At 28.8% G+C, this 11085-nt stretch overlaps 1 protein-coding gene across 7 annotated transcripts in view; it reads left to right on the forward strand.

Annotated features, from left to right (window-relative positions):
* LOC107451273 (ferredoxin-2, mitochondrial) overlaps nt 1–11085 on the forward strand; it is a 43245-nt gene that overhangs the window by 727 nt on the left and 31433 nt on the right. For 2 of the 7 annotated variants that reach the window (XM_071183361.1, XM_016067321.3), the window contains exons 1-3: nt 5955–6295; nt 7253–7328; nt 8361–8470. In XM_071183361.1, coding sequence (XP_071039462.1) covers nt 6142–6295; nt 7253–7328; nt 8361–8470 — 340 coding nt within the window. In that variant the 5' untranslated portion in view covers nt 5955–6141. Of the gene's footprint in view, nt 1–5876; nt 5926–5954; nt 6296–7252; nt 7329–8360; nt 8471–11085 lie in introns of those variants that run through there. The other 5 variants (XM_071183362.1, XM_071183363.1, XM_016067322.4 and 2 more) reach the window with 5 other exon arrangements.

Here is an 11085-nt window from a genome sequence, read left to right on the forward strand (position 1 = left end):
TACGCAGTAAATAATGTTAGAACTCGCGCCGGCAGAAAAATCCGCCCGTTGGAACTTAACAATGCGTAGTCTGCCTTTTGTGAAGTATTTCACCTGTCTTAGATTCCACATGTCTGCTCCTCGGGAAAGACAAACACTAGTTGGAGCTAATCTACGGCTATTCTATCAAAAACTTCTGCTTTCAACATTTTACCAATTGAAGCTGTCTGTGCTAACTATTTTCATCAATTTATGTTTTGTTGAACAAAAATAGAGAAATTGAAAAGGTCATCAGTACTTTGTTAAAAAAAAGAAAGAACAAAAATAGCTTTAAACAAAGTAGACAAGAAAATGGATGTATAATGCATATTGTTTATATTCGCCACGGATCGGTAAGTTAAAATTCTGTTCGCGGGCCAGATAAAACCTTCCGGCGGGCCACAGTTGGCCCGCGGGTCGTAGTTTGCTCATCCCTGATATACGGAATATCTGAGCAGGAGAGTTATTATTTCCGTCGTAATTCTTAACCCTAAATTGAAGGAAATCAATTCCGAGACGATCAGAAGGCTTAGAATTTGAATTCATAAGCGTTTAATGCAAAAAAAAGTTCATTTACATTAAATTATATTATATTATATATATATATATATATGGACTTNATATATATGTATTTATAAAATATAATTGAATACGCATGACTTTGCTTATAGGTATCAAATTAAATCTGATTTTAATCGCATGGTTAGGTATAATCACTTCACTTCTTCTCCAGATGTAAGTACCCAGATATTTTTAATTTGTTGTATCAGAAAAGCAGTGATTGATGAACGAGATTGCATAGGGAAGCTACTTTATTAAATTAGTATTCCTTAATCCTTCAGCTAGTTAATTTTACTTATAGTTGTGCTTTGAAAATGTGTTTCCAGAAAATTTAAAAAAATCGAAATCAACGTTAATTGAAATAACATATATGAATTGAAAAGCAAAATTAATAGAAAAATCGTACTAATTCATTCAGGAGAAAAATACAAAATTGTAAATAGTTATTCACGCCAATAAGGCTTTATTAATTTCGGAAATAGGAAATACTTGAAATAGAAAATATTAGCTATGCTCTAAAGGAAAAAATGAATGAGAGATAATACTAATTCATTTAGGAGAAAAATGAAAATTCGCTATTTTGATTTTAATGTTGATGATAAAAAAAAAATTTCTTAATAGTTACTAATTTTATTTTATTTTATAAAAGTCCTTGAACAGCCGATCAAATTTTGAGTTTATGACTACCAATGTTCTTCCCTATAGATATAATGACGGAATTAGGTGTGGTTGGAAGTTGTATGGTATGATTGACTAATTGAAGATTGTGATGCAAACAAGATAATGAAAATGACTGTCGAAATTAAAAACTGGATCATAATTACAAAAAAACTTTTATTTAATATTTGTTGAGCTCAAGATACTAAATTATATTTCATCCATAATAAGACCTTCTAAGTTAAATAAGGAATTTTGAATAATAATGTTAATAAGGACTGAACACAAGAGATAAATCTGTGTACAGTCCTTATTAACATTTGAATAATAATGTTAATAAGGACTGTACACAAGAAATATATATTTAAAAAAAAGGTCTCAGTTGGGAACAATTCAATCCTTTTTTTTAAAATTGGCTTTTGATTAGGCTGGTCATGGGGGATTTATCTCTTGTGTACAGTCCTTATTAACATTATTATTCAAAATTCATTATTTATTTTAGAAGGTCTTATTATGGATAAAATATAATTTAGTATCTCGAGCTCTACAAGTACTAAATAAAAGTTTTATAGTAATTATGATCCCGTTTTCATTTTCAACTGTCATTTTCATTATCTTGTTTGAATCGCAATCTTCAATTAGTCAATTATACCACACAACTTTCCAAAAACACCGGATTCCGTCATTCTATCTATAGTGTTGAACATTGGTAGTCGTAAACTCAAAATTGGATGGGCTGTTCAAGGACAGTTATAAAATAAAATAAAATTAGTACCTATTAACAAAACTAATTTATTATCATCAACATTAAAATCAAAATAGTGAATTTTCATTTTTGTCCTAAATGAATTAATATTATCTCTCATTAATTCTTTCCTTTAGTGCATAGCTAATATTTTTTATTTCAAGTATTTCCGAAATTAATAAAGCCTTATTGGCATGAATAACTATTTGCAATTTTTTACTTTTCTTCTGAATGAATTAGTACTGTTTTTCCATTAGATTTGCTTTTCAATTTATATATGTTATTTCAATTAATGTTGATTTTGATATCTTTAATTTTACAGAAACACATTTTCAAAGCACAACTATAAGTAAAATTAACTAGCGGAAAGCTTAAGGAATACTAATTTAATAAAGTAACTTGCTTATGCAATCACGTTCATCAATCATTGTTTTTCTGATGAAAACAAATTAAAAATAGCGGGGTACTTACATCTGGAGAAGAAGTGAAGTGATTATACCTAACCATGTGATTAAAATCAGATTTAATTTGATACCTATAAGCAAAGTCATGCGTATCAACAAATGTCGTGAGTTACCCACAATGACGTCTTTACACTTCGAAGTATTCAATAAAATTTTANTAGGGGAGAGTTGGATAAAACGGGATAGTCGGACAAAACGGGATACGTCGCCTAGGGACCAGACTATTGCAGCTATCTAGTGGACAACGACAGAAACGTGTTATTCGACCGGGATTATATAATTCTCGGTGCGTCCCGTCTCGATATCACTATTCGATAGAAAGTTGTAGGTCTCAGAACTTTTTTATTCTATTTTCTTGCCATTTTCTACATTTACATACGTTGTTTTTTACATTGTACTGCCTCTATATATGGGAATAAAATTCCGGTGAGTATTAAATTTGATTAACCATTTATTTACCAATATTTTTATGTGCAGTCTATCTAATTTACTTTGCACATTTAGGCAGCAGCCATGTTTGCTTCAAAAAGTGTCGGAGTCGGACAAAACGGGACACTTATGAGTTGGATCAAACGGGATAGAGTTTTTTATGTCCCGTTTTATCCACCTATTTATTTGTTGGATTATTACCTTTTAAAATAGCCATATATTAATGTAGGCCTAGGCTTTTCGAACAGCTTGTTTATATTAGCTATACATAATTTTTTTTTAAAAACTGGGCTTATTTTATCAAAATCTCAATTTAATTTGTTAGTTTCTATTATATATATTTTTTAAATGTGTAACTTACCATTTGCAATTTCACAATTATCATTCCTCATTTATATTCTGAAATTATATAATAAAAACCACACTATATAACTATTAAGCTATATATTTACATTTGAACTGAGTGGAAATTTAAACTTAAAATTTTTTCCCCTTATAATATTAAAATTGTTAAATTTTTAAGTGGACATTTCTTGTAATAATGTTCCCTACAATGTATACATTGTAGGGAACAGTTGCAGGCACCTCTAACTGACTGATTTTCTGCTTATATTTTTTTGTTGATATTTTTATTGTTGATATTCTATTTAATGTTTCTTTGTTCCAAATGTTTTTGTATTTCGAATGTTTAAATGTTTTTAATTTCTTTTTTATTTGTTGTTATTCCTTATGGATCTGTGTGGAGTGTTTTTGCACTCCAGCGAATAATGTACACATCATTCGCTTCTGCTACTAGAAATAAAAAAATTAAAAACTACACTGTAAAACGTCACAAAGTCTTTGAATACCAATACAACATCAATTCAAATCACCCAGAAATAGAAATATGCACTAAACCAAAAGTGGGGGCTAAATCAAATCAAAATATATAAGGAGTCATTTCTTATCACAAATGAATTAGCCAATGTCATATAGGAAACAACTGGACTGGAAGCAGATATGCTGAGAGATTAGAACTGATACAAGAGATTGAAAAATAATGATGTGAGCATCGAAACCAATTATAAATGATCTGATTAGATCTGGCACAGAGGCAGAATGTTATTAATAATCATTACAGTTTATAAAATTCAAATAAAAAAGAACAAATTATATACAGCTACTATAAAGAAACAACTTCAATGAAGTTTTGTTTAGACAGACTGCTCACTAGACAGCTTGGATATAGTAATGTCAATGTTCACCGTGACGTCCGTCAGGTCGAGTGATTGATCTTTCCGCATTTATTTCTTAGTCTGAGTACACACAAACCACACAAACAAAGGAGGGGATACAAGCAGTGGCGTAGCGAAGGGGGAGCAAGGGGGGGCATCATGCCCCGGGCGCTACACACAAAGGGGCGCCAAATGGTCAGCAAAACAAAAAAAATTGTTGGATGATTTTTATTTTTATTATAATTTATTTCTGGAAAATATATTTTAAATTTAGTGCCGGTGAAATATAATAAATGTTAATTCGTAAATAAAAAGGAACACTAATCAAACTGTAATAATACATTCATAATAGAAATGACACGTCTTTTCCACTGGGCTGACTCGACCTGTGTCTGTCAGCACTTCCTTATGGCATCTACGCTGTGTGGTTACATATATTATCTCCAAATATTTGCAGTGTACAAAGTACAAACTTCAGTGTATAAAGTATTTGTATGTTTGTACAGTGTACAAAGTACAAACATTCTTTCCTTCAGAACACTATTTATTTTTATTTCTATAAACGCAATGTAGCTTACGCTTGTTATTTTAAAACGATAACAATAGCACTCTAATGTACTTATATGTACAGTCACGGAAAAAAGTATCCCGAAAATAACAACTAAAAGATTGTCTATTTTTTAATATAGATACTTCTCAGACACACAACAAATACAGCGTTTTGCTGTTTCTAGGAAAGGACACAAACGCCGTATTTGTTGTGTACCTGAGAATTATCTGTTTCAAAAAATAAATGATTCTTTATTTGTTACTTTCCGGATACTTTTTTCCGTGACTGTACATATCCGTGACACTTGCGACAGGTTGTGGAATTCCGCTACAAGTTAGGTAAATACCCGAAATATTAACGTTTAAGTTATTTTGTGCCTGTATTTTTCAGTTTTGCGTCATTGTCATCGCGCTCTGCTTAGAATAAAAATGAAATGTTATTAAATGTTATAAGTTTAATGTTAGCATAAATTATAGTGTATATTTCACTGTGTTGCTACCTTTCAAGTTCAAGGCATTCTTGGTTAGTAATAAAACAAATAAGATTACTTACTACATCTACTCGACGATTCTATTATTCAGTGAATAGGGTATGAAAAAATTTGAAATGATCAACTTTGATGATATTATTGATAAATTTGCTTCATCAAAAGCGGAAAATTTATACATAGTAATTAGTTTTATTAATGTATTATAATCATATTATTAAATATATGTATCTCCTTAGAGATAATAAATATTTACTTTTTTATTGTTTTAAAACTGCGTGTTTTTAAAATATTTCTTTATAAATATGTAAAATAAATAATAGGTATCTTATGAACTAATTCTAGATGATCATATACATTTCAAAATCTAGTCTTGTTTTCTCAACTACATTTTTTGTCTCAAATTTAATGCCTAGCTTAAGCCTATGACTTTATTTATTTTACTTTATTTATTTATTACTTTGCGAGTATATTTTACTTATAATACTAGACGATTTTCGAATGGGGGGGCGCTAAAAAGGTATTGTGCCCCGGGCGCGAGTTAAGCTCGCTACGGCACTGGATACAAGCATCTATATACTTCGATTGAATAAATTATCAAACAGAGCATGCGTTTTTGAAAAATTGCGCCAAACAAAATGCTAAAAGTGCCATTTTAGTGAACCAGAAAGAAAGGATTAAATGATAAAGATGAAAATGATGATTTTAATAACCAATCAAATGCCTCTGTGTATTACAAAGTCGGGCTGCCAAGCAACATAATGAAATGCAACGAGTTTCGAAGCAACAAAGAAAGTTAGGTAAAAACAAATAACTTTATTCTTCAGAATGTTGAATAAACAAAAGAATGTCCTCTCTGGTTGACGATTTTGAATTATGTCGTTGGTCATAATCTTAATTTCTATTCTCGTTTCGTAATGTTTAATAAAGCATATCTTTTGCTGAATTAACTGATATCCTTAGCTAATAGTTATTTAAGTGCTTATTATCTCTAAAAAAAACAAAAACGAATCAATATGAAATTTCTTATTTTCAATCCTCTTGTTAAATCATTATGTGCTTCTAAATATCAGAGACGTGAAACAATAAGAATAATTAGCTTCTGTGCAACAAAAGCTAATAACTTAATGACAAATAAAAAATCTGATGCTACGACTAGGTATTTATGTGGTAAGAAGAGTATTAACTAATTTGAAATTCTTTATTGAAATCATTTCTTTGAAATTCTTATTTGGAATTCTTTATACATTTCTCGTTTTTCTAAATTTAGTTAAAATTATTTTTGCTTTAGTCTCTGATGCATTAAAAAGTTAATATTTTTTGGTATTTATTCAGCAAATAAGCTCATACTCTTACTAAAGTTTTTTTTTTTTTTTTAAAATTAAAACTAAAGTAATTGACTTTATACCTGGGAATTAAGATATGTTTAATGTATATGTGAAAATCGAGGAACATGTCTTCTGATAGGATATTTCCATGTTAGTACCTGTTCCTGCTTACTTCAATTGCTAAGGTGCCTATGAGTTTTTAAATAAAGTATGTAGTGGTTTGCTACAAGATACACAGTTTAAGTTGATTCCTTTCTGTGAAATTTTTTTTAGATTCTTGCATGTCATTGCTCGAAAATTGTAGAAGCTTGGCAAATATTTTGGCACAGGTGCCAATGAGGAAATTTTTCCTATTTTAAATATATAAGGGTATTAAAAAACTATAATAAACTTAAAAAGTCGTTTCATTTTAATTTTATTTACTCATTAATGTAAAATTAGAGATATTGAAATCAAAAATGATTATTTTTCTTATAAGTTTGTTAGAATGTCTTACTTGTCTACAACAAAATAGCTGAAAAAAATTTTTCTCTTCAAATTTTAACTTCATTTTTATTTATTTAATTATTTATTTTTTAATTGGGAGCTTATTTGGTATTTTGTGTTTCTTTACTCTTATTAAGAATTAGATAATTTAGAATATTTTTTTTTTTTTTTGCGCATTTGCTTTAAGTTTTAAATTTAACAACATAATGTCTGAATTTGGAATTTTGATTTTTTTTCCGGCAGCTTTTATTTTGAAAAATGTGTGCATGCAAGAGAGTTGTAAGTAAGTTAAAGTAATTTTTCATTCTTAAAGTAGGTGCTTCTCAATACAAAGATATGCCCGATGGTTCCACAACAAGTTCTGATGCAATAGAAGACTGCTCTGAAATGTAAGATCAATGAAATTAATTGCTATCTGTGATTCTATATTATCTTTTTTCATAGTTATTGTTTATTTATAACTATTATATGTTTATAACTATTATTTGTCTATAACTATTATTTGCTTTATAAAGTAGTACTTATGATTTTTTTTTCAAGAAAAATAGTTCTTTTAAGTTCTATTACTATTTTTCTCTTAAGAAAAATAGTTGCCAATGAGTTCAAAAATGTTTCTTTTTCCTTCAAAATGTTCAATACTCTTACAAGTGTTTGATAATGTTCTTTTACAACTGAACATCCAAAGATATTTTGCATAATATGAATTCGTGTAATATAAGAAAATGTTCACCATGGCAGAATAATGTAATAAAAGTCCATTGTTTGGAGGTGTTTATTGTTTTTTCCAACTTGTTAAGGAATCTCATGACTCCTTTTTTTATTCTGTCTTGATTTAGATGTTAGATTTAATTTATATGACACTTGTTTGATTTTCTTGCCTTGACTTAGCCCACTTTTGTCTTCCAAACTCTGCTTAACTATCTAATTCAAACTAAACATTCTGCAGGAAACAAGCATAATAATATATAAACATTCTGCATAATAATATAAAAACATTCTGCAGGAAACAAGCATAAAGAACAAAGTTCATGTTGAATGTTTGAATGTTGAACTTTAAAATTTTGCTAATTAACCAAATGCCCTAATATTTTTAAACCCTTCTCTAAATTATAAATTGGAGCTCATGTTTAATTAAATTATTAAATATTAATTCAGTAAAATTGAAATATAAATGTAGTAACCAATTTAATTTTTAGAGTATCTGCAAAGTTTCAATCTGAAACATTTTTTTCCGAGTGTAACTATTCCAGCTTATTCCAGTAAATCAGCTGTTTTATAAAATCAAATGTTCTCTAAACGAATGTGATTTTAATATAGGACAGGCACTTCATCTAAGCATATAGAATATTTAAAATATTTCTTTTTAGCTCTCATTTTGTTTTTATAAATCTGATAACTATGGTTGTTACTTGTTTTGGTAGGGTTACATATTCTGTCAAAAATCTAAAAACAGGTGATATTGTTGAAGTTAAAGGCAAAATTGGAGAGACTCTAATGGAGGCTACAGCAAATTATATACCTGATGTTCATGGTAAGTGATAAAATAGAAGTGCTTACAAATTTTATAAAGTTCTTTAAATGTACATGAGTAGGAATATAAAGTAGGGTTGCAAGTTTTTGACAATTGTTAGTTTTAACAATGTTTTTATCCATTAAGTCAAAAACTGCTTGTAGACATAGTTTTTGACAAGTGTCAATTATCAAAAATTTTAGTGTAAGGATAATTATTAGCTACTATAAATAAGAAGTATTTATAAATAAGCATTCATATAAAACTACAAGTGATCAATCATCTTCTTGAATTCTTTTAACATTAAATTGTCTTTTTGTTTAGACCAGTGTTTCCCAACCTTTTATGTACCATGCCCCACCTAAGCCTTTCTAAAATTCTTATGCCCCCCTATGTAACATATACATAATTTTTAATATTGAAAAATCGAATTGTTCACATAAGAAACTTAGGAAATTGTTAGCGAAACAAAGTAAGTAAATTTTCAGAACATATAATGAAAAACTAAAATTCAAATTCGAAATAATTTTAAGATTCTTAATACAGATTAAGTCTTTATAAAGATTTTTCTATAATAATTTAAAATTTTAATTTAGTGAGATTCTTGTCCTTGATGCTTGCTGCACGTAGATTTTATCTTAGGTTCCAATTTGGTTAGCTTCAGTCTCAAGTCTTCCCGTTGTGTTATATCCAGACGATTTCCTTTTTTTTTACCAATAAAATCATTTACAGCACTAAATCTACATTCAGCTAAATATGAAAATGATATCGGTAACAATAGTTTTCTTGCACATTTGATTGAATTTGGGTATTTGTTTTCTGTTTCCTCACGAAGCCATGCCATCACTCCTTTCATATTAAATAAAGTTTTAACTGACTATTCATTTTGCATTTCTGCAAGTTTTTCTTGATATATTTGATATATCAGACAAATCCACTAACATGGACTACAACATCCATGTTGGAAAATAAATTTGTTTTAAATCAGAATATCTTCCTTTTAAATCAGCCGATAGAATTTTCAGATGATAGACAATAACAAGGAAAGCGGTATCATTTACTTCACATTTTTGGAGCCAATGAAACTGTTCAAAGTTTTTGTTGTTAATGTATTTCTGAAAAAACTCAATAAGGGTAATGAAGCCAAATATATTCGCTTTTGCATCAACAAGAGTTTTATTTGTTCCTTGAAGTTTCTTATTTAATATATTCAGTTTTTCAAAGATATTGGCTAAATAACTCACAAATGCTTTACCATCCACTGTAAACAGATACTTCATTTCAGGTTTGTCGCTTAAAAAATCCCTAAGTCACATAATATTTATTGACCGCAATTATTTAAGAATTTGCTTTTTTCTTTCGATTTTGTCACCGAAATCTCGCATTGCATTTAAATGGCCCAGAGCAAAAGGTTTAAACTCATGTCGAGTCCATTTTTGAATTCCCCCTCTTTACAATCAAATTGCCCCCCGGTGGGGCGTGGGCCCACGTTGGGAAACACTGGTTTAGACAATTACTGTCAAAAATCCAAACTATTAAATTGAAGTAAAATATTAATATTAAAATATTAAATAGTAAACAAAATCGGTAATTATAATTGTAAAAAGGTGTTTTGCAATTTAACCAATCCGTTAATTTGTTAAATTATTAAAAATAAAAATACAAAAACAATCAGCTTAATGAAACACATTTAAAAATCGTCTTATTCATTATATGTAATTTTAATTTTAACTCCTCCTTTGCCTAAAGCATGTGATTAAAAATAAAATCTTGCTGACTTCTGTACTCTAAGATTATTTTTCTGTTGTGTACGAATAGGAACCGAAATTCACAAATATTTTTTTGTTTGTTGCTGAGCTGCATATATTAGAATGTAGACATATGGCACTCTAAACATGATGAAAATTAAAATAAAATTTAAAAAAAAATGTTGATAATTTTAAATTACACTTTTGAGTCATCACTCTTTAAAGCGCTGAATTTTTGCAAATTATATAGTAAATTTATGTCTCGTTATTGCTTTTTCTGCAGAGATTGTATGGAATTCTATATGGTTAAAGAGGCCAAATATCTAAATTACGATATTGATACACGAATTTCAAATTTCAATAAAAAAATTTTGACTAACTTTATTTTTACCGATTTTATCATAAATCCAAGTAACATTTCAATCATGCTTTCAGCAACTGCTGATCTCTCTGCTGTTTTTAAAATTGCGATACATTTAATGTGATATTCTGACTCCTGAGATAGCAATCAAGCATTTAATTAGTCACTTTTTGATGTGATTTATGAATCCCAAGCTATTATTTGGGAGTTATTACTTCGTATTTTTACATAGTTTTGAAAGTCTTGATATTTTTTATACAATAATATTATGAATTATTGTATAAAATTATAATAATCACTTTTAAACACGTTTCTTTGTGCCCATTTTCTCGTGAATTTAAATGTTTTTTTAAACAGTTATTTAGACGCTTTTCCATGTGATTTGAAATCCAGTATTTTTCAGTTGTTATTACAGTGTAACGTCCCATATCCGGACGTCCCTTTTCCGGAAGGGTCAATTTCCCGGACACTTTTTAACAATCAAAATAAACAAACATTTCTTCATCTTCCCCACTCTCTTACTTTAG

Source organism: Parasteatoda tepidariorum, chromosome 7 (assembly GCF_043381705.1).
Source record: "Parasteatoda tepidariorum isolate YZ-2023 chromosome 7, CAS_Ptep_4.0, whole genome shotgun sequence".
Classification (NCBI taxonomy): domain Eukaryota; kingdom Metazoa; phylum Arthropoda; class Arachnida; order Araneae; family Theridiidae; genus Parasteatoda; species Parasteatoda tepidariorum.